We start from the raw sequence: 27902 nt of genomic DNA, 5'->3' as shown, positions 1-27902 counted from the left end.
TGGAAAATTCCACGAGGGAAAACGTCAAGACGGGATTCCGCTTTATTTGTTGACATTTTGAGATTTATTTTGCGTTGTTTGAAGTGGCTTAGGTTTAGCTTTATTGTCGTTGTAATGATTACAATGCAAAAATGCACTAAAAGCAATATTTCCAAATCAACAACTTACTTGAAAAGTATTTGCAGGTATCTAAATATAGTATCTTACTAATGTAATGTTTCCTCTGCCTTTCCATTTTAGAAACAGCCTTTGCTAACTGCTTTAAAGAATGGAAGGGGGGAAAAAAGGCTTCAATTGTCCCTGCTTTAATTGCATTTCAATACAATCACTTGAGGAGATGGAAATCAAAGTGCCGAGTTTGTTTTGAATGCATTTAATCAGAAGTCGGGCAGGAAACGGCACCTGGGGGACATTTTGCTTTAAAGGCAAAGCCCTTAAAGATGTCAGTGAGAGCCTTCCCTCGTGTGCAATTGCCAATTTTCTCTCTTGAGCTACTCAATTTAATGACCTGAGTGCAACCTTGAGAGGGATTTTACTGTTGCCTCTGTCACATTGCTCGGTGCAAGTGGCTTGCTGGACAAAATTCTCTTAACAGCTCAAGCAAGCCAAACTGAGGCCTCGGGGCATCAGCAAGGCCAGCCCGCTCCCAGCCCGCCCGCTCCTGCCCGTACATGAAACACTATCTGAGATTGTGCAGATTGCACAAGTTTGCGCTTTTTTTAACTTGCCTGCTTTGTTTATGTCTTGCCAGCATTTAAAATGAATATTTTGTGTCATTTTATGTGAGAAATTTATATAAGTTTTACCACAAAAGAAATGTCATTTTAAAAGAATTCACTCAAAATTGAAAGGCTCCTTCCAGTCCTTCAGTGTGCTCCCCCCTCATGTGCGCCTCTCATACTAGATCCCATTGGTAACGTAAGTGTTGCACTTTTGGCTGGCTTCTTTTCATCATCCCACATAATGTCAGAATTCTACCATTTTGAGATTGAAGAGCCTTATGCCATGCGTTCAAGCCACCATGACTTGCTGCCTAAATTGCGCATGAGGACATAAAGGGCCAAAATGTTCACACTGTTGCCGTTTTCTTGGATCAGGGTGAGCTGCAGAGCTCTGGGTGCATTCCAGACGAGTTGCAACACGACGACCGTGTCAACAGTCAAAACGCAGAAGGAAGTGGCTGAAAAACATTCCTCGCTGCAAATCCGCCATTGTTTCATTTTTGTTGTTTATTTCACGGGGACAGTGCAAAATAAATTGAAATCCAACATGCTCATAAAAAGGGAATTCCATTTAGATTAGTCGGGCACTCAAATCATCAACGTGCTGATTTCTGAAGTTGCAGAAAAGTCCGAAAGTCAAGACGTTATCTTGAAGGAAAAACTTGTTAGCGTTTACATAAATATTGCTGGCAGGTTTAATAGGACAAGAGTAGTTGGAAATAATTGACAAACAGTTTTAAAAGAATAAAGTCATGATCATATATGGTGATCTTGAAAAGATTTTTTAAAATAATTACACACACACTTTGGGTGTGGCCTGCCAGCAGGGGGGCGTGGGTCAAGGGCGGTGTTTGTTAGCAATGGCGCCACATCATTGGTGGGAACGGCGGACAAAAAAGCCTGTACCTTGCACAGGTAAACAGACAGCCACTGGGATTTACTTCAGCCTTGAGAGGTCCTCCAAGTAGCTGCCATTTTGCTGTTTTTGTGTGTGCGTGCTCGCGTGCATGTGTGTGCTAATCTCATTTATCAATTAACTTAACTAACTAACTAATTAACTTAACTAGAAAGTACCGTTAATTTGATGCATGTTACTGCCAGGTAAGTTTAAATAAAATGGTCAGCTTTGCTTTGTTTTTTTGTTATGTTATATAACATAATGTTAGTTTGGAAGACTCCTTTCTGTTCCTAGTTTTTATTCCCCCTTTCCTTTTCTTTGGAATTTGGCGATCCGTGAAACCATCCATGTATTCTATCCTTCATTCCACCGGAGTCTGTGTATCTGTGCCAATCAGATTTCAGTGGTTTGAAGGGTAAGACACATGGAACTTATCATCTGCAGATTGTTTTGTGTTATTTTCAATATTTGTTTTTTACCTTTGCTGCAGGACCCAAGATGTGTGCATGAACTGTTCTGCATAAGCACAAAATGATGCCAGTCCACAGCTAGGGAGGGAGCCAGGCCCTTCAAAAATACTCATCTTGGGCATATGCCTCAATTTGATTACAACACATAATTCACAAAGTGAGCAAAATTCTAGAAAAAACTCAGATACATGACATGACATGTCCCCAGCACTCCGTCAAACATGATGACAACACAATGAAATCCTCCACACCCTTTTTGAAATCCAATTCCCATACCAACCGATGTCCCTTTAACATACAAAAGAAAATGTCTTTCTTTTTCTTGTTTTAACCTCCAAAGGTAAAATTTTCAGCTTTCTCAGAAACTAATTAGAGTTTAAAAAGTCAAATTGCCAAGTCAAATTGGCCCTCACTTACTCCCTTCACGATTAGATAGGGATGCACCGATACCATGGGTACCGATACTTAATAATGTCTTTATTCATTGCCTAATTCTCTTCAACTGAGAGTCACTTGAATGAGAATAAAAGAATAGTATTTAAAAATATATATACAGTCTGTTATGCTAGCTGCATATGAAACATTTTAGTTTTACTCCAAATTTAGTATAGCGTGCGTTAAGTATTGTGTCCTGAAGCCTGCCGCCCCCAGCTGATCAGATACCAGAATGCATTTGACCTCTGCTTAAAAAAAAAAAGTTCAAATTTGAAAGAAGCAAAGTTGCGGAAAAATGCTATCTTTCCCAACTAAATCTTTATAATTTAATATAATTTTAAAAGTTTTATATTTTTGAGTTGACAAAAGATCTGGATTAAGTACGTCCCGATATTAGGAGAATAGATTTCCTCTTTATGAAAAATCCTTTTTTTTTTTCTGGAGAAAAATTTCTCGTGCTCAAGAGTTAGCGAGTGTCGTCGCTCGCTCCTTGGCAACCTTTACGGCGACGCCGCGGCCGAGCCTGCCGTTCACCTTACTGTTGAACGCAATGATAAGAAGCGGGCTCAGGGCGGCGTAGAGTGACGAGAAGAATATGCGCAGGTCCGACACCAGCGAGCTACTCATGGTGGTCCTCAAAGTGAGTGTGTACACCCAGAGCCCATTGTCCACCCCGTAGAGGACCACGTACAAGGTCACCAGGGACACCACGGCTTTGGCCGCCCTCCGCTCCGATCCACTGCCGGTGCGTCGGTCCTTCATCTGCCGGTTGTGCTTGTAGAGAAAGAACAGGATGATGAGGCTGGCCAGAGCCATCAGGGCCATGGGCACGACGTCTCTGCCTATCTGGGCTGCTCCGTTGCTATCCTTGGAGAGTTTGGAGGGGAAATGGACAAAGCAAAACTGCACGTTGATGCCGTGCCTGGTCGGGATGGAGGCGTTCCTGGCCCCGAAGGAGAAGAGAATGCCGGCTGAGCTCATGCACGTGTTGATCAGCCAGAGGACGAAGAACACCAGGCCCAAGTGGCGAGCCAGCCAGGTACGGACGGAGGCCCAGCGTGAGCCGGGCTGAGCGGCGCTCAAACACTGATAGGCGCTCAGGACGAAGGTGAGCCAGATGGAGAGGGAGCGCGACGTGCGGTACACGAAGATAACGCCTTTGCAGCCGGCGTCGTTGAAGACGGAGGCCAGACGGAATGACGCCAGAGTCTCCAGCAGACAGCGCACCGCCACCACCATCAGGTTGACGCACGCTAGGTGAAGCACGATGGCGTCGGCCGGCAGCAGACGCTTGTCCTGGTGGTGCGCCGACAGAAAGGCCAGGATCACCGTCAGATTGCCGGGGACGCCCACCGCGCTCAGGGACAGGTACAGCATCCCACGGACCAACTCCTCGGAGATCATTCCTGCGCAAAACTGCCACACACACACACCAAAGAATTGGATCGTTTTGAGAATTTAAAAAAATAAATAAATGCTTCAGGTCTAAAAGGTCTTTGTCAATAGAAATTGTAATACTCCGAGAACAACGTTGTATATGTTTGCAAAAACCTTTCATGATTCTTCAAAAAATTGAAAATGTGGACATTTTTCAAAAGTTTGTTCTAATAGAAAAAAATTGTAAAAATGTTTGGATTGTATCACTGGGAATGAAGTTTTTAAGAGTTTTGAAATATTCTCTATTATAAAATGAAGTAATTTTAGAAGTAAAGGTAAAAATGTCCACATTTCAGCCTCCAGTCATATTTGCCCACTCACCTAACGCAGCCGCTTGGCTGGCAGTGTGGACCCCGGTGTGCCCCCTGTTTGTCCTCTTATAGCCTGCACGGACGGAGGTTGAGCTTCTGCACTGTTATGGCAATTAATTGAGATCAATCCAGATGACTGCTTCTGTCCCCTCAGAGGCATCATACGGACACCATTTGTTGATGATGATGATGATGAGAGCATACTTTGACTACTCAACTATGCCAACCAAACATGTCGTGCAACTTTCGGAGGCGATTGCAGCCGTTTACCGATTTCTCTAACTCTAAATGAGAATTAAGACCGAGAATGGAGTATTAAGGTCACACAGGACTGAAATAAATGTACACTACAAAATGAAAATTCTTATTTTAAGTGAATATTTGGTGTATATTTTTGAGGAAAAACGTGTATATTTTCAAAACAAAATCAATTGAAGTGATGCCTTAAATAAGTTTAAATAAGTTTTTCTAAAGTTTGAAAATCAATTTTTGTTCATTTCATCACATGGGTATGGAAAAAACAGTCTTATATGCGGCTTCCTTAAATCTCTGGGCAGCTTATAGAAGGCCCACAAGAATGATAAGAGTGAAGTTGAAAAAATGATTCGGAAAAAAAATGGTCATTTGAACTGTTGTGTAAAATAACCAAAATATTAGAAACAGCTCTCCCTGTGACGCAGTGCTGCAAAATGCAACCTAAATGCAAATATTATTAAATGAAGGCCCCCAGTTTTTCAATCATCTTTGTAAAACGACAACTTTTTGATTTTTACATTTCTTATCATTGAGCTTTTTGAATGTTTAAATTGTAATACTTTAGATTTAAATTTCAGCATTCACAACCCATGATTTGCATCATTACCGCATGTTTACATCATTCAGCTAGCCTTGATTGTAATTGTTCTAGTGAGAAAGACGTGCTTGAACTTGCCATTTTAATGAGATCTCAGAACATGTAAACACATCAAAAAAATTACACAACCCTGTCCCTAGACTAAAGAAGCTTCAATTAAACAAAAAAAAACATTACAAATGATCAGCAAAGGGAATATAATTACCTTGTATTGTTAGGCAAGAGGTTTCAATGAATAAAAATAACAGGTTGACGCTCCCCAACGGGTTCAACACAAATTGTTAGCGCGTTAATTGTCCTGCTGCTCTGCGTCACCGAGCATAATAGCACAAAGGATGTGGAAGTCTCCTGATGGCTCCATTCAAGGCCAGTGCGGTTTCATTTTTTGGATTCGACCACGTCCGCTCGCAATGACATTGACCTATTTTTGAGAAGTAACTGACGAAATAGCCAACAAACAAATGGCGCGCAATAAAATACAGTTCTAGCTTTCGGGTTAATCATATCGCCACATTGTGGAAGGGTGGAAGTCAGGCCACATCCATCCATCTAATTCATCCGTCCATCTATCCATCCATCCGCCCGCCCGTCCGTCCATATAGATACTTTGGCATAGTATTTCCCGACAAACCTCGTGAAATTAAATATGTCTCGATTGAAGAACGATGGATAGGCCCGTCCATACGGTTATATGGATATGTTCTCCCCGGGCCCGCGTGGGTTTCCCCTTGGTGCTCCGGTTTCCTCCCATATTCTTATTAATATTTGTGACATCAGTCAACGTTTGTTCACATCAATGTTCCTAAATGTGCTTCTTGCTGCGATGGGTTAGCTTCTTAGCAATTTTCATACCAAGACGGCTTTATGTAAGCCTTGGCCACTCTTTCGATTAAGTCCAAAACTGCTCCTTCCGAGAAATGGGGATGATCCAGATCAAGCGTATTCCCTTCGGCGCCTATGTGTGTCAGGCCACACATTTCCGTTGAGATGACCAATTATTTTTTTCTCTGTTTGTCTGTGAGGTTTTTTTTTTGTTTTTTTTAACGGACACTCCAGGCAAATGAGATCTCCAAGGACATTTGAGGCTATAAATATTGTCATGCAGGCCTTTAAGAGTTGTGTGCCATACCCTTGCTCAGGTGAGCATGCTTTAGGAGCTGCTCAAGGTTCTCGTGGTGCATTTCAAAGCAGGTGTGTTTCTCTGCCTGCTTTGGTCCTGGCCTGGGTGGAATGGACCTGTGCGTGACCATCAAAGGCGTCTCCTTCCTCTTGCAAACAGGAATGGGCATCTTGGGGAACACCGTGGTGCTGCTGGCCTACGCCAGTATCCTCTACAGCGAGCGCAAACTCCTTCCCGTGGACATGATCCTGTGCCACCTGGCCTTTGCCAACCTGATGATCCTGACCATCCGCTGCATTCCCCAGACCATGACGGTCTTCGGCCTCACCGATCTGCTGGACGACTCCCACTGCAAGGTGGTCATTTACGGCTACCGCATCGGCCGGGCGTTGTCCATCTGCATCACGTGCATGCTCAGCGTGTTCCAGGCGGTCACCATCGCCCCCGCCGGGTCAAGCTTGTCCAGGCTCAAGTCTTTCCTTCCTGCCCTGGTGCTCCCCACCGTCGCCGGGCTGTGGTTGCTCAACATGATCATATACGTTCCAGCCCTTCTCTTTTCCACGGCTCCACGCAATAGCACCGCCCGTACCTTCACGCTCAACCTGGGCTTCTGCTTCATGGACTTCAGAGACAGCATGCTCTACATCATCCAAGGGGTTATTGTCTCCGGAAGGGATTTTTCCGTGGTGGCCCTGATGTTGGTGTCCAGCTGTTACATCTTGCTCCTTCTCCACCGTCACAGCTACCAGATGAGAGGCCTCCGTCGCCCCCATCCGGCAAAGACCAGGGCGGCCAAAACGGTGGTCACCCTGGTGGTCCTGTACGTCTTCTTCTTCGGCGTGGATAACGTGATCTGGATCTACATGCTGACCGAGGCCAAGGTGTCCCTCATGGTGGCGGACTTGAGGGTATTTTGCTCCTCCTGCTATGCGTTTCTCAGCCCTTACTTCATCATTTCTTCCAACAAGAAGGTCAAGAACAAAATTGTGTGTCAGGCTGAGCAGGACCAGCCAGCATCAATGGACACTCAGGAGTTGAAATGAAGTCTTGAGCAAAATTGTTTTCCTAGACCTTCTGTCAGTGAGCTGAACTATCAATATTACCTTTACAAAATGTCTTCAAAACATTGTCTATGTATTTGTTTGTCACTGCACTTTGTAGACTGGTCAATAAAAATAAAATGAACTTGTGAATTTATCCAGTAAGTCTTTGTCACAATGATGAACCAACTTGATGTGAAGCTCTAAAAGAAAATGTTTGCTGAATGAAATCAGATGTATATTTCCAAGAATAAAGTACAATAAAACCAAATCCACCTTGAACCTTCTTGCTTGCGTCATGGAAACTGCAGCCCTCCCAAGTGTTGATTTAGGAAGCCCAAGGAATGAGGTTTGAGCTATGCCTGACCAGACTGAATCAGTTTCATTTAAAATAAATACATATATTTAATAATGATTACTCACACTGCTGTATATATTTGTGCTAACCAGATCACAAGTTCATTTTTTCATAATGTCAAAACATTTGCACGTACTTGTAATTCTAAGACTTCCGAGATTCCGTTTGTGTCACTTTCCTCCTGAAGACTTTTCATAGAGTTACACAAAACAACAAAACGTGTGTGTGGGTGGGAGGGAACTTGGCCTCAGTTGTCAACAATCATGATGGAATATTGTGAATTGAATATACAGTATATTTTGTTCATTTTTCAGAAACTAGTACAGTAGAATGGGTCCAGCGTGAGAGTCACACAAGCACAAACTCATTTTTCAGCATCAGTTTGCAAGTGGCTAAGTTCACCTAATTTATTTCATATTTCGCAATCAAACTCCCCACCTATCCATGAAGACCTTTGGGTTAGATTTTGTTAGGCTTTGTTTTTAAAAAAAAATAAAAACAAGGCCTTTGAGGGCCGTAATGTTAAAACGATGACATCGGGCTGAAACCTCTTATTTGACCCAAATTTTATCATTATTAATTATTCATTTTACAAATCTATACGGTTGGTCAGTCCACATTTGTATTGCAATATTGCAAGTGTTGAAGATGACTTGCCTTCTTAGACCATTCAAGGATAATATTTGAGAAAAGGTGCCATTTTTGGGGTTGCCTGGAAAAAAAATAATAACTTTGGAGGTACAAGCATTAGAGAGTTAAATATTTCACCGTTTTCTTTTTTTTTTTTTTTTTAACAATCACTTTTTTTATATTGTTTCTAAATTACATTGCAGGTCAGATGAAATATTCTCATGGGTCATAGACCTTACCCAAAGTATATGAAAGAACGTGCTTGAACTTGCCATTTTAATGAGCTCTCTAAACATGTAAAACGCACACAAGTGAACATAACATCTCTCCCTAGAGAACGAAATTTCTCGACAAATGAGCAGCAACGCAAACATGCAATAATGACCTGATGGTGCGAACGTGGAACAATTATAAGTTGAATTAATGACAACCTTTCGATGAATAACAACAACAGGTTGTCCCCGCGTCCCCAATGAATTGCAACATGTGTTGTTCTCACTAATTGTCTCGCTCCTCTGCGTCTGAAACAGGATGTGAAGAGGATGAGAGCGCTCGTGGCACTATTGTCAAGTGTGACAACATTGTTTGAGTCCTCTGATTTGAAGAATGTCACTCTTGTGGGGATTGTCATTAGAAGACTTGAGGAGATTGATGTGCACCAAAGATACTCATGCAAAAGATACTCATACATTGCGTACAGAGTTGCATGCAGGTCCATAACTAAATAGTGATTTTTTTTTTATAAATGTTATATTTTAATGATGAATCTTTTTATTTTATTATATCTTTATATTTTATTTTTATTTATATTTTAATGATTAATTAGGAATTATCATGATCTGTGAGCCATAACCTTCACAATTATATAAAATAAAATCTAGATAAAAGATAAAAATAGTTCTTTGTATTATATACAAGTGTCACTTTTTGACTTGAACTACTGAAACAAGTTTTCCGTTTAATTTGGCCGGAAAACAAAGCAGTAAGCACCTTCAACATAATTAGGAATAAATATAATATCATAAATATTCCCAGAGCGTCGTCCCCTCTGCTTCGTGGTTTTAATTTGCCAAATTAATTTAATCGAAACTGTTGAACTCAAAGATCTCCATTGGGAGATGGGAGGCTATAAAAGCCATCCAGTGCAATGTTAAAGAGTTGATTAACGCAATCAGCCCGTTGGCCGCTTGCTCAGGTGAGATTGTTGGTGTGCCTTTCAGGAAGTCTGCTTGAACCCAAAATCCTGGTCCAGGCCACGGTGGCATGGACCTGTGCGTGACCATCAAAGGCGTCTCCTTCCTCTTGCAAACAGGAATGGGCATCCTGGGGAACACCGTGGTGCTGCTGGCCTACGCCACTATCCTCTACAGCGAGCGCAAACTCCTTCCCGTGGACATGATCCTGTGCCACCTGGCCTTTGCCAACCTCCTGCTCCTGCTGACCCGCTGCGTGCCCCAGACCATGACGGTGTTCGGCCTCGTCGACCTGCTGGACAACGCGGGCTGCAAGGTGGTGATTTACGGCTATCGAATTGGTCGGGCGCTGTCCGTGTGCATCACCTGCATGCTCAGCGTGTTCCAGGCGGTCACCATCGCCCCCGCCGGGCCTCACTTGTCCAGGCTGAAGCCAGCACTTCCCACCCTGGTCCTCCCTACTTTTGCCGGACTGTGGTTGCTCAACATGGCTATATGCATCGCAGCTCCATTTTTCTCTATGGCGCCGCGCAACGGCACCGTCCCAGCCTTCACGCTCAACTTGGGTTTCTGCCACGTGGACTTCAGAGACAGCTTATCCTACGTTATCAACGGGGTAGCGGTGTCTGGAAGGGATTTCGCCTTTGTGGCGTTGATGTTAGGCTCTAGTGGTTACATTCTGTTGCTTCTTCACCGCCACAGACGGCAGGTGAGAGGCATCCGTCGCTCCCATCCGGCTGAGACCCGAGCGGGCAAAACTGTGATCACCTTGGTGGTCCTGTACGTCTTCTTTTTCGGCATCGATAATGTGATCTGGATCTACATGCTGACCGAGGCCAAGGTGTCTCCAGTGGTGGCGGACATGAGGGTGTTCTTTTCCTCCTGTTATGCATTCCTCAGTCCGTACTTTATCATCTTCTCCAACAAGAAGGTCAAGAACAAGATTATGTGTGCCGCCGAGCAGGACAAGTTGGCGTCAACTGACACTCAAGAGTCACACGACAAATGACTTTCTTTTATGATAGACTATTATGACCCATCAACTGCTCTGTCTCTAAGCTTTACTGGCTTAGCTATTAAGTGGGAACCCACAATCTTAAACAATTAGTTTATTGCACCATTTATTCTGATGTATGTTGTAAATATTGTTTTTGGTCAGAGTTACGGCATAAAGACAAAATAAAACACAAATCAAATTTAGATTTGTCTTCACTAACGTACTAACTGTAGTACGCAGATGTTCAATACCTGTATTAAAATATTTCTATGTCAGAAATAATAAATATTAAACATAAAGCAGGCCGGAAACTCGAAATGTCGTATGTCGGCCCTGTCGTAAACCGAGGACGTAAAGCAGACGCAATGGTATTGTTTCATGCTTCTCTCTGATTGGTCAAAGAATTACCGTATGAAATCCTCGACTTTGTCTGAGAGGCAATAAATGTCTCTTGCCTTGCAAACTGCGTGATTCCAATAAGTGTGTTGAGTCGTAAAAGAAAATGGGTTTTTCTTGTTATACCCTATTATTCAGTTATTTATCATCATTTTATCGGGAACATTTCTATTGTAGTTCTTAAAGTGCAGCAAATTCGCCTGACAAGCAAACATTAGGAAATATATAACGCTGACCACAAACCCGGAAAAGAAAAGCGGAAGATTCGCACTGTTGTGAAAACTGAAGGATGCTACGGAAAGCCCGAGATAAACTCATTATGACTACTGGGTAAACTGTAAACGCTTTTTAATGACATTCGTATAGTTTGGTTCATGTTTGCGTCGAGGACCGTTGAAGCCAACGCCCCGATCCAACTCTGGAGCACTGAAATATGGATTACAAAACTTTAGGATAACAATTGCACATCAAAGAGCAATAACAATATCGTGTAATGATTACATAGCGTCTTCCAAAATGTGCCAACCCTGCCATTCTTGTAAGGTAAGTTTAACGCCTTTGCTAGCAAGCCGACACGGCCTGTTTTCCGGGTTACCTGTTGCCTAGCCTTAGTCACATATCCTGCAAGATCGCTTAATAAAATACGTCCCGGTTAAGTTCAGTGAGTTCATCGTCAGCCCTCCTGTTTGTTTCGTGGTGTTTTCCTGTCCTCAGCTCGTCTGTGTACTCTGTGAAACGAGCTGACTCTGGGACCAGTGTTTTCAGCAACAAAACACAATGGCCAGAATATCCTGGTATCAAGAGAAGGTGGGTATGCGGATGTATAAAAGTGGCAGCGCAAAAACGTCATAATGAAGCTAAGAACTGTTTGAATGATTTTTCTCTTCGGTAAAATAAAATGTTGTTGATGCCACAGATTGGCGCCTACGATCAACAAGTGTGGGAGAAGTCTCTGGAGCAGACAGATTTAAATGTAAGATAAGGAGAAAAACAAGATGAGATTGCTGGGTGTTCCTAAATCCAAGTTCTCTCTCTCCACTAGGATTTGGACAGTAAACCCAGAAAGACCGGCCACATCAAGTCAGACCTCATCGATGTTGACTTAGTCCGAGGTTAGAGTCCAAGTTGCCAAATTACCGTATCGCATTCTGAGCCGTCATTGCTTCGCCCTTTGCAGGGTCGACGTTCAGCAAGGCCAAACCGCAGAGTCCCTGGACAGCATTGACTCGGAAGGGTTTGGTCCGCGTGCTGCTGTTCCCCTTCTTCTTTCCGTGGTGGATCCAGGTCACCTCCAAGCCCATCTCCTCGTGCATTCTGCTGCTGTACTTTATGCAAGGTTGGCTATGTCCTACCCTGACAATAAATACAACAGATTACAGAGTAGGGCTGCTTTTTTTTATTTTTAATACAGTAATTGATCTTCACATCTGAGCACCTCGGAAAGACCTAGATTTTGATATTCTGCCCGATAACCATTTGATCATTTCCATGTCACTCTTCCTCTGCAGTGGCTGCTGTGGTACTCTATGTGGAGGTCCCCGGGGCAAGTGCCAGTGAGGCGTTCGGGCCCTTGTGCCTTATGCTGCTCCTGGGCACCGTGCATTGCCAGATTGTGTCCACCGAGTGCAACCGCTGGCCCGCGGGCGCTCCCGTCGTCAGCAACTGCAACAGCGGCAGCAATCCGACCCGCAGGAGGAGGTGAGTTACTGTGGACTTCATCCAACCACCTTGGGTTCTAAAGTAGACGCTTGCCTTGCTTTCTTTTCTGTCTCGGTCAGGCCTCGGAAGGGCAGGGGTTCTAAGAAATTGGATGAGAAGAATGACAGCGAGGCCAAGGAACAGCAACACTCATCGCAGTTTGAGGACGTCCAACGACCCAAGAGAATGGTATTGTCATCAGTAGATTGTCTTAAGTGCTTGGAATCTAAATCAATATCGTCACAGAGCAAAAGAAAGTCTGGCTTTGGCGCGTCAGACGAGCTCTCCAGTGAGGAAGAAGAGGGCTTGCAACCGGTGGACATGAGTCCTGCCAGCCCCTGGCCACCGTCTGCCCCGCCATCTTCTGTGCGCTCTCGGAAGTCCAACAGCAAAGCGGCAGTCAGGCCTCAGGTGAACCTTCTCGTGCTCCAATTGAGACTGCTTATTTTGCTGCATGGGGAAAATAAATTTCTTTCATTATATAATAGGGATATTTAAATAGGACAATAATGTCATTGCTATGTGTTTTCCTTGCTTAATTAACAACAGGAAGGAGGCGGGACCTTCAAGGCAAAGCCTCGAGAAGTGGAGCGCCTGCGACTCAGCGTGGGCTCCCGACCGGCCTCCGACACCGATGACACCATGTGGGAGGAGCTCCTCCAGGACCCTGACTCCGCCTCCACGGGGAGCAGCGACAGTGAGGACAACGTGAGGTTCGCGGGCGGCCTCGCGCTACAGCAAACCACCACGCTGAGCAGCGATGACGAGAGCCTGCAGCAAGGCATCGCGGGGGTAAGAGCCAATACCATGTCCTGTATGAATTATGACGCTCTTTAATAACCATACCTGGTACGTCTTCAGCACCAGCTGTCCTGGCTCCAAGCATGCCATCCTTCCAGGGACCGAGTCAGCGCCATCATATGGGAGCAGGGCGAATGCAAAAAAGCAGACATGTCTGTGCTGGAGATCAGCGGGATCATCCTCACTCGGGTACAGTATGCATCATTCCGATTTAATAACAGTATTTGACCCTAGCGTGGATAAGCGGTCCGGAAAATCGATGATTGGATGTTTGGTTTATAACTCTTGATTGGGCACCTCATCTTCTTCATCTCAAGGTGAAGCTTGCGGAGCAAGGTGTGGGCTACCTGGTGTTCGGCGGGGTAGTGACAACCACGCTGGCGCTCCTGCCCTTTGCCTTCCGCCTGGCCCAGCGTCTGGACATGTCCAGCCTCAGCTCCCCATCGGCAGCCGAGGTCCTGGAGATTGCCGTTAGCCCGGCGAGCCCTCACGCATACGCCTTCTTCTTCATCACCACCGTGCTGCGGTTTTGCCTCACGGGGCTCTTCTTCTTCATGATGTGCGTGGCCGAGAGGACCTATAAGCAAGTGCGTGGCTTTTACCTATGGATGCTTTTGAATGAAATGATAAAGCCTAAGTAGTAGGGATATCATGAAGACCAGTTTGTGTTCGAAAAGTGTTATGATGGCTCCCTCTAGTGGTACATGAAATAATCATAGCCGGTACTGTTGGGTTACACTACTTCAGTTTAATCCAACTGCCATGTACTTCAATTATTAACTAATGACAGAAAAACGTCTTGGACCCATTTCAAAACACACATTGCACTAAAACACACACAAAATATTCCATCCATTGACTCCTCCACAGAGACTTTTATTTGCCAAGCACTTCAGCCACCTGACGTCCGCTCGCAAGGCCAAGAAGTCGGAGGTCCCTCACTTCCGGCTGAAAAAGGTGCAGAACATCAAGATGTGGCTGTCCCTGCGCTCCTTCCTACGGGTGCGTAACCTCACACCTTTCTTCACCTCCTGTCACAACCTGTACCTGTTACGCTGTCACAACCGATGCCGGTTTGTCACGCCGCTTCCATCGCCTCATTCGTTCGTTGCAGAGGCGAGGGCCGCAGCGCTCCGTCGACGTTATCGTGTCCACCATCTTCCTCCTCGCACTCTCCATCTCATTCATCATTTGTGCACAGGTAATAGCAGCATGTTGACAAAGTGATCATTTTAGAGTACCATGACACCGTTATGTATAAAAAGCTCTCGTTCAAATGAGTAAAAAAAGAGTAAGGCTAATTCAAATACTTTAATTAGCTTCTACAAAGCCACAAGACTTTTCTGGACTCGCTGACCAACTGGGAGCTGTTGCTGTGGGCCTCGTCAATGATCCTCTTCCTGCTTCGGTTCGCCACGCTAGGTTCCGAGACCAACTGCAAGTACAGCAACCCTTCGGTGCTCCTCACTGAACAGGTGAGTACCCGCAAACCACATGAACGTTCTGTTCAAATTGGATCCACAATGGTGCACCATCACGTTGTTGTGGTGACCAGCAGGTGTCACTGTGTCACATCCAAGGTGTGTGCCTTTCAGATCAATCTGTATCTGAAAATAGAGAAAAAACCCAACAAGAAAGAGGAGCTCAACATTGTCAACAACGTCTTGAAACTGGCTACAAAACTGATGAAGGCAAGCACGTTGGCGATGAGAGCACTTTAGTGTCTTACTGTGCGAGTCGTCCTTAACGCCCAACCTCCTGCCAGGAGCTGGACACGCCGTTCCGCCTTCTCGGTCTGACCGTCAACCCACTCATCTACAACATCACCAGGGTGGTCATCTTGTCGGCCGTGTCTGCTGTGGTCAGTGACCTGCTGGGCTTCAACATCAGAGTGAGTCATAATAGTAATCATTTAAAAAAAATGAAATGGGGTGTTTCCCTTGAATATAGCCTGGATGGTTTTGTTTTTCTCCCAGTCCACTATTTCTTTTTCAGTCCAGGTCAGCATATCATTTTTGAAGTGCTGTACAATGCAATTATTGATGCCTTCTTCTACGATGTGACCTTTCAGTCTCCTGTGTTTATCTTTTGCAGCTGTGGAAAATCAAACCTTGATGTGAACGCGACAAAAGGACTTCTTGCCCGTCCGTCGCCTTCCACCCCGACGTGCAAAACTACTGACCGTCACATGACGGCTCATTCTATGAAGCGTCCACTTGAATGTAGTTACACATAGCTGGGAAAGTGAAAGAAATACTGTACGGTCAACTGTGGCATAGCACGTGCCACGTAATGCCAGTAATTTAACAAAGGTGGGCATCTTAGATTTTTCTAAATTTATTTTAATTTCCCAGCACTTACTGTATGTATTCATAGACTATGACCACTCTCTGCCTTTTCCCATCAAGAACCACTGTCATGAAATTAACTATGCAAGTAGGGAGATTCAGTTCTTATTCAGTGACAGTGCAAAGGTTGTCTGTCTTTTTACGTGCCTTTTGATAGATGGGTGACCAATCCAGGGTGTAGACTGCCTTCCCCCACCCCCCCCCCCCCCCCCCGATGTGTCAGATGGGGTAGATTTTAACTCAATGTGACCCTGAACAGGATAAGTGGTTTAGAATAAGAATGGAAAATGATGTGTAAACTCAGATTTTTTTACAGGAATTTTCCAACATTCCCCAAAATGTATATTGATGATTTATTTCTTGAATGTTAACCTTGCACTGGGTCACACTGTCATGTGAACACTTTTTTTGTGTAGCAAAGAAAGCAAGATGGTTAATGCATGGTGGCAGGGTGAACCATTTCTTTTTTTTCTCAATAGAAACTAGAGAAACTAACTGACTAAAATGTCAGAAAGAAAGTGATGCAATCATGTTTATGATTTTATATTATGAGCATTTGTGCACTTTTTGCAATAACAGTTCCTCATAGGGTTTTATTTTTTTTTAGAATGGGCTCGTCTTACAACTATTTAGATCATGAGTAGTACAATAAAATGTTTCCACTCCACTGGTATTTATTTTTATTTAGGTAACATTTTTAATTCAACTTGTATGTACAATAACTTTTCATTGAATCGCGAATCAAGTATACATGAATTTTCTTATTTAGACGCCGTGGTAATGTTCAAATTGGTTCGTAATCTAAACACAAAACTCGGGATTCGAACGTAATCGAAAATCCCGCTGTCAAAATGTGTGTCTCGTCTATAGGCATCTTTACGGTACTTTTGGGGGAGTTGGTGTGACGTAGTGACACACACCTCCGTCTTGGAAGGGCACCAGCCGGGCTCGGTACCCAAGGACGGTGCGACCGACACCTGCACTCACCCAACGCCAGCGAGCGGTCCCGGTTCCGGACGTACAATTTACGAGGTATGAGGCAAACGATGAAGTTGTTGACGCGTTGGCCGACTGTGGGTTGCCAGGTTTCCCGCCTCGTCGTCGATCGGGCCGATGATGTGGCAGCGGAACCGATTCTCGTTTCGTGTCGATTCTCACAGCAACATAAATGTCATGAATTTTGTCATTTGTGTGCAGAAGTGATCGCTTCATTGCCCATGTCGAACCGGCGCCCCCACAGCAAGAAAACAGACGAGAGGATGAATGAGAAGAAATGCTGTAAGTCAGTTCATTAGGTACACCTTCTTTCCGGGCTGCATGAAAAACGTCATGTTTTTTTTTAGATACACATTTAAACATGTTTGACGAGCTGCCCAGCATCATTTGTAGAGCTTCTTCTGCAAATTACTCCCATTTTATTAAGGGGAAAACACATTGCATTAAAAGATTATATCTCATGATGTGCTTGATATGATGTAGTTTGAGATGTTTTACAATTCATTAAAAATATTTACTGGACCTATTTTTATTATGAATTGTATTTTGTTTTTTTCCAAGCTATCAGTTTATAGTATAGTATCTGATTATTTATTATTACTCTTATTATTTATTGTTTGTGCCTTCTTGTTTTTTATATTGCGTCGTTTACTTGTATGTCTATCGTGTAATATGTCTTATCACCGTGGGATAGAGAAAACGTAATTTCGATCTCTTTGTGCGTCTCGGCATGTGAAGAAGTTGACAATAAAGCAGACTTTGGGTTTTTGCCAATTTATCATGTAATTTCATATTGTTCCTGTCTCCTATGCAGCGTGGGCGTCCTACATGACAAATTCCCCCACCGTGATCGTGATGATCGGTCTGCCCGCCCGAGGGAAGACGTACGTGTCCAAAAAGCTGACACGCTACCTCAACTGGATTGGTGTCCCCACCAAAGGTAAAACCCAGTGGTGTCTTTTTTTGGCTATGTGCGATACAAGGCGCCATTTCTGGTAGGGGCAGCATTCCAACTTGGACTCGTGTTTACATTTTCACCATTTCTTTAACAGCAAAAAGTGATTGAAAGTGCACTGGCATCCTTGTCTATCCTTTTGGAGGCAATGCATTAGGTTCTAACTTGCGGTGGGTCTTCAATTAGATATCTACAATAGCTTGTGTTGGTGATCGTAGATGCGCTGCTGTGGTACATTAGTTAGTAAATGTGAAACCATCCCAGACTCAATTTGTTTTCTGTGTTTTTGGACGCTATATGACACCCTCAAATTTTCAGTGTGTTATTAGATTAAAAATAGGCCTGGTTTTATTGTGATGCTGGTAAATTTAGCTCTGGAGGCCTCCTCACAACACCCGTCCGTTCTCATTGTCACCTCTGACGTGTCGCCCGCAGTGTTTAACCTTGGCGTGTACCGCCGAGAGGCTGTAAGGGCCTACAAGTCCTACGACTTCTTCCGCCACGACAACGAGGAGGCCATGAAGATCAGGAAGTAAGTTCTGCTCTCACTCACCAGAACCTCCCATGTGCGTGAGTGCCGTCCCGAAATCATGCCAGACGCTGGATGGCTTTCCCACTGCTAAATCGTGACCCAAATATGAAAGCAAACGCTGCAGCTGTCTCGCAGCCTGACTTAGCCTGTCTCACTTTGAAGCTTAAAATAAATATGGACAACATTTAGTCTTGCACTTATGCTTTTTTTTTTTCATTCCAAACCCCATGGATAAAAAATTATAGAATACTTTCCCTATTTCTTCTGTTCTTTATCTCACATTTCATACTTGTTAGGTTTCTAATTGAAGGTAAATTAAAAATTTTGCTAACCTGCAAGCGAGCCATACTCCTGCGGTCAGTTTGCTAACTTGTCCTATCTTTCAGCTTGCACTGACTCTGTTGGCCTTTTAGCAAATTGTTTCCAAATCTCCCTCTGTGCCGCTTTTGCCATAATGAGCTGTGGATGTGCGCAAAAGCTTGTGGCCTCAATTTCCAATCATGTGATCAAATCGGGACAGCTCTAGAATAGGAGTTGTTTGGGACCTTTCCTTTTTGTCTATCTTTCAGGCAGTGTGCGCTTGTGGCCCTGCAAGATGTGAAGGTGTACCTGACAGACGAGGGTGGTCAGATTGCCGTGAGTCCTATTTTATTGTTCTCATTCATTAAAAGCATATCTTACTCAGCGCAAATTCTCATCAGAGTTTTTGCTCGTCAGGTATTCGACGCAACCAACACAACAAGAGAGCGCCGAGATCTCATTCAAGCATTTGTGAAGGAGAATTCTTTCAAGGTGAGTGTCAACTACCAACAAGCTGCAGTGGTAAACCTAAACCTCACTCCCCACTCAAGTTTTCGGAAGAATTTAACATAAAAAAAAAATGCATTAACATTAAATTTGTCTTGCCAACAGGTGTTCTTTGTCGAGTCCGTGTGTGATGACCCCGAGGTCATTGCTGCGAATATCATGGTAGGAAAGCTTCTATTCATATTCACACTTTATAGCTGTAATCTTATATAATAAGATGTGAGCTCGCATGCCGACAAATTCCCCCCCCCAAACAGGAAGTCAAGGTGTCCAGTCCGGACTACCCCGAGAGGCACCGGGAGCGGGTCATGGATGACTTCCTAAAACGGATTGAATGCTACAAGGTGACTTACCAACCGTTGGATCCTGATGATTATGACAAGTAAGATTTATGGAAAAGACAGCAGCATGTGCAATTGCAATGCATTCAAAGCCACTAGAGGGTGACACTGAGCTGCCCTATTTGCAGGGACCTGTCTTTCATTAAAGTCATAAACGTGGGGCGCCGCTTTCTGGTGAACCGGATACAAGACTACATCCAGAGCAAGATCGTCTACTATCTCATGAACATCCATGTGCACTCACACTCCATCTATCTGTGTCGCCACGGCGAGAGCCACCACAACCTCGAAGGCCGCATTGGAGGGGATTCAGAACTATCTCCTCGTGGGAAACAGGTAAGAGGTCATTTTGGTAAACAGCTTCTCACAAACCAAAAGTTATGACACTTCAGAAATGTTTTGAATTGTGGAGAATGTGGACTTTTTTTTTTTTTTTTTAAAGTTTGCCCGTGCCCTGCGCAAGTTCATCGAGGAGCATGAGCTATCAGACTTGAAGGTGTGGACAAGCCAGTTGAGACGCACTATACAGACAGCGGAGGAGCTGGCCGTCCCCTACGAACAATGGAAGATACTCAACGAAATCGACGCGGTTAGCGGCGTCCCGTTATATCTCACAGTTGCAACGAGATCCAATATGAGAACTATATTCTATTTTTTTTTCAGGGCGTGTGTGAGGAAATGACGTACGAGATGATCCAGAGGGCGTTCCCAGAAGAGTTTGCATTGAGGGACCAGGACAAATATCACTATCGCTACCCAGGCGGGGAGGTGACTGACTACACGCACCCCACACATGTGACATGCATGTTAGCTCTCTGCTTGTGTGGTCTGAAAAAATAAAACAGATTGACTTGCATACTCTTTCAGTCGTACCAGGATCTGGTCCAGCGTCTGGAGCCTGTCATCATGGAGCTGGAGAGGCAAGGCAACGTGCTGGTGGTTTGCCACCAGGCGGTCATGCGCTGTCTGCTGGCCTACTTCCTGGACAAAAGTGCAGGTGAGTGGAGTCATGCCAGTGGCACATGCTGACTGCGATCCTGATTATGTCCTGGTTTTGTTCTCGCCACAGAGGATCTGCCCTACATGAAATGTCCGCTGCACACCGTCCTCAAACTCACCCCAGTGGCATATGGTATAGAGCATTTATTAGATTTGGTTGATAGTAAACATTTGTAAAAAGAAAAAATTAAAATGCAATAATCTGTGGTTTAAACTAGTTTGAATAAAAAATTTAAAAAAGCTGCTAATGTATCAATTTTCCTTGTATAAACAAACTCCTTCTTCCTCTCTCCCCCACCAGGTTGTAAAGTGGAAATGTTTTATCTCAACGTGGAAGCAGTGAACACCCATCGAGACAGACCTCTTGTGAGTATTTCACAAGTATAAAAGTTAGATCGTGAGTTGAGTGGTCACAATTTTTGTGACTTTTTTGGGGGAAGGGGCCTGCCCTGAGATTTTTGTCATGTAAAATGTGTGCCTTGCCTCAATTAAGGTCGGGGAACACTGGGCTAGACAACAGGTTTGTTTACACAAACGCATTTGGAATTCCTCGAATTATTATTTTTGCCCATCCTTAATCTGCATTACAGGGGGTCCCACACATTTGAAGTTTTGATCTCATCAATGGCATAAATGAACTAGTACTTGATTCTTTTGTATTTATGCCTTACAAAGGAGTCATACAAATCATTATTGTACTCGTGACTTGATTACTGGACCACCCTATAATGCCTCCATATTTATTCTGAAGTCTAATGACACTTGCACCTCTTTTGCTTCCTTTCCTTCCTCATTGTGGAATGTTCCATTTTTTCGAGGCGATGATTACGTCGCTTTAATAAGATCTTATGGCTGGCCGTGCTTGCTTGGAATGAATAATCAATTGTTCCAGTTGCAACCTATTCCTGTGAAGCGTATCCAGTGAGGTTTCCCAGCTGTGCAACGCCCCCCTGCCTCTTCCCAGCTATACATTTTCTTTTTCCTCCACACCTGCCAGGGTCAAATCCCCAAGGACTCGGGCCTCTTACTCCGGCGGAATAGTTACACGCCTTTGTCCAGTCACGACCAGTTCAAGCGTCCTCGGCTGTACAGTGCCGGCAACCAACCCTGGCTGCCTCTCGCCCCCACGCCGTCGGCTTTGATGCCCGAGGAACGGTTGAGCCAAGTCAGTGTCGCTTCCGTCGCCGCCCGTGTTGCTAACCCGTCACCCCCCCCCCCCCCATCCCAGTCGGCATATCTAGAACTATCCCCCCACCCTCATCATAGTTCACTCTGTGTTGTCTAAGAAAAGAAAGAATACAGATTGATAAGTGCACTTCAATATAGGCCGCCAATGGAATACGCCTAGCCCCGTTTGTGACCATACCATTTTTCCAGTGTAAGGGGAACCCTGTCCTCCTGCCAGGCAAAAGGAGAACACATCTTTTTCACATAAGCTTGTGATGTGGCACATTTTTTGTTTGTCTGCATGTCTGTTTATTCGAAACGCCACCAAAGATGTTTGCATTCATAAAAAAAGCATGTTCATGTTTGTATGTGTGCCTTGTTGTCGCTACATTTCTTTTCTTCTTCTGTCTTTCTTTCTTTAAATCTTACAGCCTTACATAGGAAGCGGCTGTTTGTGAGTATGTTGGACGACAAATAGCCTAGTCCTCTTTATCCCTTTATTAGACTCGTCCTTTCGTTACATACGTGCCTCTATCATCTTTGCACTCACATCAAATGTGGCAAGTTGTACCTTCAGTTAAAAAAAAAACATTTCTTTGCAGGGTTCCCTGTGTGAAGGAATCGATTTTGACAACCACGAAGGAACAAACGGCTGCGTCCGCTTCTGAATGATGATAAAGAAACATCCTTGCACTAAATATGTACGAGTAAGTCTTTTTAGTTTGACTCCCCAGCAAAAATTTAGGATATGAATACTATATGATTGCCGCTAACTTAATTAACTTAACAGTAAGCACCAGTCTGGCAGTCTACTGAAAATTCATGTGTTGAGATTTAAAGAAATATAAGAATGTATTCAAAAGCAAGCCATGTAGACACTTTAACAACACTTTTTTCTCCTCTCTGAAACATGACTATTATTACTGTGGCTAACTGAGTTACTGCGTCTCTCTCCATGTATAGCTGCATGTCTGTATTATACCGCCCCCTCTTGGCCAAGGCATGCAAACCAGAAGGAGCAACACAATGAATATGATGCACAAACCAGTCAAATCTTTATATGCTATTTATGTTATTACCTTCTGTTTTACAATACTATAGTATTGTGGAAACGATCAGTTAGATGCTGATACTCGTGCCTTTTTAATTGCTAAAAGAGATTGCGTTTAAAATAGTATAGTATTACAATGTTTTTTATCTCGTTTGTATTGTTGAACCCTTGTATTTGCACGTCTTTTGGTCATATTTTAAAATGCAATTAAATAACTTTCATTGCAGGAGTGACTGAGTTTTTAATATTACTATTCTCTGGGCATCCGTTTTTATTTTCTTTACAATTCAAATTAAATGCAGATTGTTTTATTGTTATTATTAAAACAATTTACTTGGTCAAAGTCTGGTTCCTGAATATTGCAAGCCGAATTTCCAGATGATTACATTGACATTTTGACTTTAACCTTAATCATATTTCTCAAAAGCAAATGTCAGTTTTATCACAAAAATATAACATTTATTTCGCACAGCTTTTTTCTTGAAAATATGCCTCTTCTAAACCCAATTCAAATTTGTTTATAGTGTACTTTAAAATATTTATATAGTTATAGTAACTTTTTTTTTACTACATTTACTTCAACTTTGATTGAATGACGAAACGTGAGTGTTTTTTGTTTTTTTAATGGGCATACGTGTTGCCATATCACGGTAAGAATCCCCGTTTGTGAGCTATTAGAGAATTTACGGTAGTGAACGCATCGTGGCGTCATGCTTACGTGTCTGACGTATCGCCCCGCCCCTTGGCTGTGGAAGCATTGTTCGAGGCGTTGGAAACGGGCGGCTACAGGTAACCAAAAACAAAAAGAAAGAAAGAAAGACAGCGGCCAATTAAGTTGTAGCGGCTGTCATTAAATGTAATCGGTTGTGTCGAGGACGAGAACAGGACGAAGAGGGCCGCTTGGAGAGAAAATGTACACTAAACGCTAAGTTAATGGACAGGTTAGCATGCTAGCCCAGGATAGCTTTGCTCGAAATACAATTACACATCAACCAACCTTCGTTCGGAATAATAATCATAACTAAATACTATTTCTGGAGAAATTGCTTGTGAATGCGAGTGAAAACTTGTGGAATGATGTTAAATGACACTGAATGACAGGAAATCTTATATACATGGAATGAGCTGAAAATGTTGACGTTGGAATGATACAAATCGGTAAAAAATGTGGAAAGTGGAGGTAAATTTAGTAAATGGAAAAAGAGTGAAATGGATCTGATGAAGTTGGAAGTGGAGAGTGAAAAAGTCATGGAGTAATTAACTCATTGAATAAAACAGTAAGCGAGTGGGTGGGAAAAAGCGATAGAGAGAAAAACAGAAAGAAAACCATTGCATTTAAAAAAAAAAAAAAAAAAAAAGTCAAATGGATGTGTCATTTAGGAGTGTCATAAACATTATGTCCGAATTGTTGCTGTTGTCCATTTTCCCTATTTTTTTCCCCCTTGCTGTCAGGCAGGATGTTGCGTCTTCGCTGTAAGACCAAAAACGGTACTCACGTGATGCAAGGATTGACTCACCAATCATGTGTGCAAGAGTTAAAAAGCAAAGTGGAGGAGCTGACCGGCATCCCCTGTGAGGTGCAGAAAATCATGGTGGGCTACCCACCTTCCAGCCTGGACCTGCGCAACGGGGACGCTCACCTCAAGGACTACCCCATCAAGTCTGGTATGAAGTTTTTCTTTATTTGAAAGACATGGCATTGTGACGAATTTAGCCCGAGTAGCATCTGCAAGGTATCAATAAGGTTACTTTATAAATGAAGTACTTTTTAGATGTGAAAAGTTTTAGAATCACTGAAGGGGTTATATTGATGACAAACCGAAGGCAGTGGAGGTTCTTCCGGAGTAACACGTTGTACTTGTGCGTCTCCCTCCCCCGACAGGCGACACGCTGATTGTGGAGGAGGAGAAAAACAAGCCCAAGCTGGGAGCCCATCCCGTCGTGACCAAAACGCCTTGCCTGAACGCCTTGCCGGCGCTGGCGCGCAGAGTGGTGCCGGCCGACAACTCCTGCCTGTTCACCAGCGTCAGCTACGTGGTGGAGGGCGGCGTGTACGACCCGACGTGCGCTCCCGACATGCGCGGCCTCATCGCCCAGATCGTGTCGAGCGACCCGGCGGCGTACTCTGAGGCCGTTCTGGGCAAGAGCAACGAGGACTACTGTGTGTGGATCCGGCGCGGCGACACGTGGGGGGGCGCCATCGAGGTGTCCATCCTGTCCAAGTTCTACCAGTGCGAAATTTGCGTGGTGGATACGCAGACAGTGCGCGTGGATCGCTTTGGCGAGGACGCCGGCTACCGCAAGCGCGTGCTGCTCATCTACGACGGCATCCATTACGACCCGCTGCAGAGGGAGGCGGCGGGCTCGCCCCCTCAGACCGTCTTCTCCACCGGCGACGACGTCATCCTGGCGCAGGCCCTGGAGCTGGCCGACGAGGCCCGCCGCAAGCGGCAGTTCACGGACGTCAACCGCTTTGCGCTGCGCTGCATGGTGTGCCAGACGGGCCTGGTGGGACAGAGGGAGGCACGCGAGCACGCCAAGGAGACGGGCCACACCAATTTTGGCGAGATCTAAAACGTTGACTTGCTTTGGTTGTTTGTGCTACCCCTCCACATCTGCGGCCGTCTACCTCGGTGTGTTTCCCCACCCTTAGGCACGTATTTTAAATCTCATGGCACGCCCCCAAAATGGAAGTAGTCGTGCTTTGGAAAATCAACCAACTGCCATTCCCCACCAATATTGCAGTTGCCCTTCCTTTAATATGCAATTATTTTCTAGGTCAAAATTGATGAGACGTAAATGTTTTCATGATATGCTAAGTGAACCATAAAGTAATAATAAGTAAGTCAAATATACTCATGATATATTTCAATTTGAGATATTTACTTGATCAACACTAAGTGACAGTGTTTTAAGCCTTTACTGACACATTGACCAAACTCTGTGGCATCAAATCAAACAAGTCCAATTACAACAGCAGATCTGGCTTCATCACACCAAATGTTCTCATTTCATTCAAAAAAAATAATGAAATGAGAAGCACATATAGGCACTTGTGTATAAATATCTATATTTTACATATAACTTTTACCTGTGTCCAGAAGCCGAGCGACCAAAATGAAACGGGTCTATTTCCTCCCATAATTGCAGCCTTTGCGATTTATTTTATACATTGCAATGTCAAATTAGATAAATGCTAGGTAAATGATTAATGCTCAGCCCCAATATTATTTGTAGGAAAAAAATCATTTTCAAACCAATGAAGTGAAATTGCCACGCCACAGCGTTTGGGAATCACTGGTCTACCTCACGTCATTCACAGACAACCACAGCTCAGCGTTCTACTTTTAACTGCTAATGGCATTTTTTTTTTTTTCCACCAGGCTAGTTATGACCGGTCAACATTCATTTCTCACCATTTCAGAATACAGCTCACCGAGTCTGTTTAATATTTGCCTTCCACATTGCTGCCGTCGGTCGATTGGAAACCTCATATATCCAAAACAAACATTTCTCAGCAAGCTAAAAAAAAAAAAAAAGCGTGTTTGGTGAATCAGCAAGCACTTAGACACACTCAGCAATTTGTAAAAGTAACAGAACCATGGGAATTGACGTCATTGGTGACCCTTCAAAAAAAATCTGGACCCGACCAAATTTGGATATTGAAGGTTCTGCCCGAGGCCAGCAATGTCAATCAGGATTTTCTTTTCATGTGGAAAAAATATTGTTTTCTTTTCAAATGTAACCTCCCTTAACATAAAGCGTTTACATCTCTGATCAGGTCAGAGTTTATCATGTGGAAAGCTAATGTGGGTTACGTGTACCCTGCTTAACGATTTACATTTTTGATAAATGTGAAGATTGACTTTGCTTTAATCACAATCAAGCTTCGTGTGTTTGCAATTCCAGTGAGGAAAATGGTTCTCATTTTTTCTTTTTGGTTTCTTCTTCAGTTGTGCTTTGCAGGGCAAAATGACCATTTGTCATCACACATAAAAATGCAAGAAACAATAGCTTGAGATGAAAACAAAAATACACTGAGCTGAAGAGTTGTGCGATTTACTGACCTTAATGCACCATGATGGTTTTACTTTGGAGGCTTTTTAAAGGGACACTCAACCCTAGTAATATGTTGTATGTGCCCCAGTAGTCTAAACACATTCTGATTAATATTGGAGTGGTGGAATCTTGAGTTGAGGAGCAAAATGTACCTGTCATCTATTTTGTGGCAGAATGGCAGCCCCCTGAGATGGATGAAAACAGGTAGATTTTGCCATTCATTCATATTCCACAAACAAAACTAACCAGAACAATGTTGGGCTGCACAGAACATATTTATGACAAAGAAAATTTGACTTTCCCTTTAAAATTTAAAGTGTGATTTTTCTGAGAAGGTTGAACTCCTAATTGTTCAACATAGTTAGACTGCTGATTTTTGGTTTTTCTGAGGTTGTGGAGCTTAAGTTAACTAGTTTTGTTTTATTTGCGTGTTGATTTCATTTCAAGGAGATGGTAACTAATGGTCCTGCAACGCGAACAAAATGATGAGTTTTGTTGTGAATTTGAACATGTTGACAGGAGAACGTTGCTCGGTAGCAAACTGTTGCCAAAAAGTCGCGGCAGGTTTTTATTTTCTTTTAATGTGAACTGCAATGATATATTGTCATTTTTCACAAGTTCTCATCACCACTTTTCCATGAATGTTGCACACCGAACATTACATAACTGGATTTACTTGACTTTTTTTCTGCAGTGATGAGTCACAATTAAAAGCTACAACAAGCTGTCATTGTTTTGTTATATGCCCTCATATTGTATGTGAAAGTCACTGATGCTTTTCAACTGGTTCTCACCGAATAAATCAATACAGCAGTGGTAGTAGTAGCTGGGCTTAGTTTCGGCTTATTGCCATGACAACGCGCCTTAGAAGCGCTCATTGATTGGCTGACAGCTTAACCCTCGTTATGTGCATTACAGTTCTTTTAAGTGAACTGAATCTTTAGAATTAGTTTTCTCAAAAGATTCGTTCGTCAAGCTCTAGTCCTCGGGGCCGTGTTCCAACATGTTTTCCAAGTGACCCTCGTTAAGCGCACCTGCGGGAAAACTTTTAGCTTCTTTCACGTTCCACAGGAGCTAAAAGTTTTCACGCAGGTGCGCTTAACGAGGGGATCACATGGACACTCCATTAGGTACACCGCCATTTTCAAGTGTACCTAAGAAAAGGCCACTTTATTAGGGCAATATCATGGTCAAAGGTCACTGGTGTCAAGCTCTAGTCCTCGGGGCCGCGTTCCAACATGTTTTCCAAGTGACCCTCGTTAAGCGCACCTGCGGGAAAACTTTTAGC

At 43.7% G+C, this 27902-nt stretch overlaps 6 protein-coding genes across 12 annotated transcripts; 5 read left to right on the top strand and 1 right to left on the bottom strand.

Moving 5' to 3' along the window:
- Window positions 1-2939: 2939 nt before the first annotated feature.
- On the bottom strand, window positions 2940-3929 carry LOC133162799 (olfactory receptor class A-like protein 1). The gene has a single exon (XM_061292238.1). It carries the CDS (start codon window positions 3927-3929, stop codon window positions 2985-2987), a length of 945 nt encoding a protein of 314 aa, XP_061148222.1. The 3' UTR covers window positions 2940-2984.
- Window positions 3930-5060: 1131 nt separating this feature from the next.
- LOC133162800 (olfactory receptor class A-like protein 1) lies at window positions 5061-7630 on the top strand. Its single transcript, XM_061292239.1, has one exon. It carries the CDS (start codon window positions 6357-6359, stop codon window positions 7287-7289), a length of 933 nt encoding a protein of 310 aa, XP_061148223.1. The 5' UTR covers window positions 5061-6356; the 3' UTR covers window positions 7290-7630.
- Window positions 7631-9377: 1747 nt separating this feature from the next.
- Window positions 9378-10752, top strand: LOC133162072 (olfactory receptor class A-like protein 1). Its single transcript, XM_061291004.1, has one exon. The coding sequence runs from the start codon at window positions 9538-9540 to the stop codon at window positions 10474-10476; it is 939 nt and encodes a 312-aa protein (XP_061146988.1). The 5' UTR covers window positions 9378-9537; the 3' UTR covers window positions 10477-10752.
- Window positions 10753-10878: 126 nt separating this feature from the next.
- Window positions 10879-16374, top strand: phtf1 (putative homeodomain transcription factor 1). The gene is made up of 17 exons (XM_061290978.1): window positions 10879-11403; window positions 11575-11667; window positions 11777-11833; window positions 11903-11972; window positions 12038-12196; window positions 12369-12558; window positions 12639-12747; window positions 12805-12969; window positions 13108-13350; window positions 13420-13548; window positions 13677-13946; window positions 14230-14361; window positions 14474-14560; window positions 14679-14834; window positions 14955-15050; window positions 15125-15250; window positions 15454-16374. Exons 2-17 carry the CDS (start codon window positions 11638-11640, stop codon window positions 15472-15474), a joined length of 2040 nt encoding a protein of 679 aa, XP_061146962.1. The 5' UTR covers window positions 10879-11403; window positions 11575-11637; the 3' UTR covers window positions 15475-16374.
- Window positions 16375-16579: 205 nt separating this feature from the next.
- LOC133162065 (6-phosphofructo-2-kinase/fructose-2,6-bisphosphatase 2-like) lies at window positions 16580-22781 on the top strand. 6 transcript variants are annotated; one of them, XM_061290981.1, is made up of 17 exons: window positions 16580-16739; window positions 16905-16985; window positions 17518-17643; window positions 18094-18190; window positions 18760-18826; window positions 18908-18982; window positions 19103-19159; window positions 19255-19379; window positions 19467-19674; window positions 19781-19927; window positions 20002-20106; window positions 20206-20335; window positions 20408-20470; window positions 20639-20703; window positions 21335-21502; window positions 22107-22205; window positions 22468-22781. In XM_061290981.1, exons 2-16 carry the CDS (start codon window positions 16925-16927, stop codon window positions 22170-22172), a joined length of 1560 nt encoding a protein of 519 aa, XP_061146965.1. In that variant the 5' UTR covers window positions 16580-16739; window positions 16905-16924; the 3' UTR covers window positions 22173-22205; window positions 22468-22781. The 6 variants fall into 6 exon arrangements, with proteins under 6 accessions (XP_061146965.1, XP_061146964.1, XP_061146968.1 ...); XM_061290980.1 differs by having other exon boundaries at window positions 22107-22211; XM_061290984.1 differs by lacking the exon at window positions 21335-21502.
- Window positions 22782-23255: 474 nt separating this feature from the next.
- Window positions 23256-27342, top strand: yod1 (YOD1 deubiquitinase). 2 transcript variants are annotated; one of them, XM_061290998.1, is made up of 3 exons: window positions 23256-23344; window positions 24008-24220; window positions 24438-27342. In XM_061290998.1, exons 1-3 carry the CDS (start codon window positions 23266-23268, stop codon window positions 25127-25129), a joined length of 984 nt encoding a protein of 327 aa, XP_061146982.1. In that variant the 5' UTR covers window positions 23256-23265; the 3' UTR covers window positions 25130-27342. The 2 variants fall into 2 exon arrangements, with proteins under 2 accessions (XP_061146982.1, XP_061146983.1); XM_061290999.1 differs by having other exon boundaries at window positions 23290-23344; window positions 24012-24220.
- The last annotated feature ends 560 nt before the right edge of the window (window positions 27343-27902 follow it).

Source organism: Syngnathus typhle, linkage group LG11 (assembly GCF_033458585.1).
Source record: "Syngnathus typhle isolate RoL2023-S1 ecotype Sweden linkage group LG11, RoL_Styp_1.0, whole genome shotgun sequence".
NCBI classification, from domain to species: domain Eukaryota; kingdom Metazoa; phylum Chordata; class Actinopteri; order Syngnathiformes; family Syngnathidae; genus Syngnathus; species Syngnathus typhle.
The sequence above is the reverse complement of the archived record's forward strand: the minus strand, read 5'-3'. Positions and strand labels throughout refer to the sequence as shown.

Excerpts from the sequence above, each read along its gene's own strand:
- LOC133162799 (XM_061292238.1), bottom strand. The coding sequence starts at position 3,929 with ATGATCTCCGAGGAGTTGGTCCGTGGGATGCTGTACCTGTCCCTGAGC.
- LOC133162800 (XM_061292239.1), top strand. The coding sequence starts at position 6,357 with ATGGACCTGTGCGTGACCATCAAAGGCGTCTCCTTCCTCTTGCAAACA.
- LOC133162072 (XM_061291004.1), top strand. The coding sequence starts at position 9,538 with ATGGACCTGTGCGTGACCATCAAAGGCGTCTCCTTCCTCTTGCAAACA.
- phtf1 (XM_061290978.1), top strand. The coding sequence starts at position 11,638 with ATGGCCAGAATATCCTGGTATCAAGAGAAG. Across the intron at positions 12,197-12,368 it reads GCTGCTGTACTTTATGCAAG|TGGCTGCTGTGGTACTCTAT; the intron begins GTTGGCTATGTC and ends CTTCCTCTGCAG. Across the intron at positions 12,970-13,107 it reads AAGCGGCAGTCAGGCCTCAG|GAAGGAGGCGGGACCTTCAA; the intron begins GTGAACCTTCTC and ends AATTAACAACAG.
- LOC133162065 (XM_061290981.1), top strand. The coding sequence starts at position 16,925 with ATGTCGAACCGGCGCCCCCACAGCAAGAAAACAGACGAGAGGATGAAT. Across the intron at positions 18,983-19,102 it reads TGAAGGAGAATTCTTTCAAG|GTGTTCTTTGTCGAGTCCGT; the intron begins GTGAGTGTCAAC and ends TCTTGCCAACAG. Across the intron at positions 20,336-20,407 it reads CTTCCTGGACAAAAGTGCAG|AGGATCTGCCCTACATGAAA; the intron begins GTGAGTGGAGTC and ends TTCTCGCCACAG.
- yod1 (XM_061290998.1), top strand. The coding sequence starts at position 23,266 with ATGCTTACGTGTCTGACGTATCGCCCCGCCCCTTGGCTGTGGAAGCAT. Across the intron at positions 23,345-24,007 it reads TTGGAAACGGGCGGCTACAG|GCAGGATGTTGCGTCTTCGC; the intron begins GTAACCAAAAAC and ends CCTTGCTGTCAG. Across the intron at positions 24,221-24,437 it reads GGACTACCCCATCAAGTCTG|GCGACACGCTGATTGTGGAG; the intron begins GTATGAAGTTTT and ends CTCCCCCGACAG.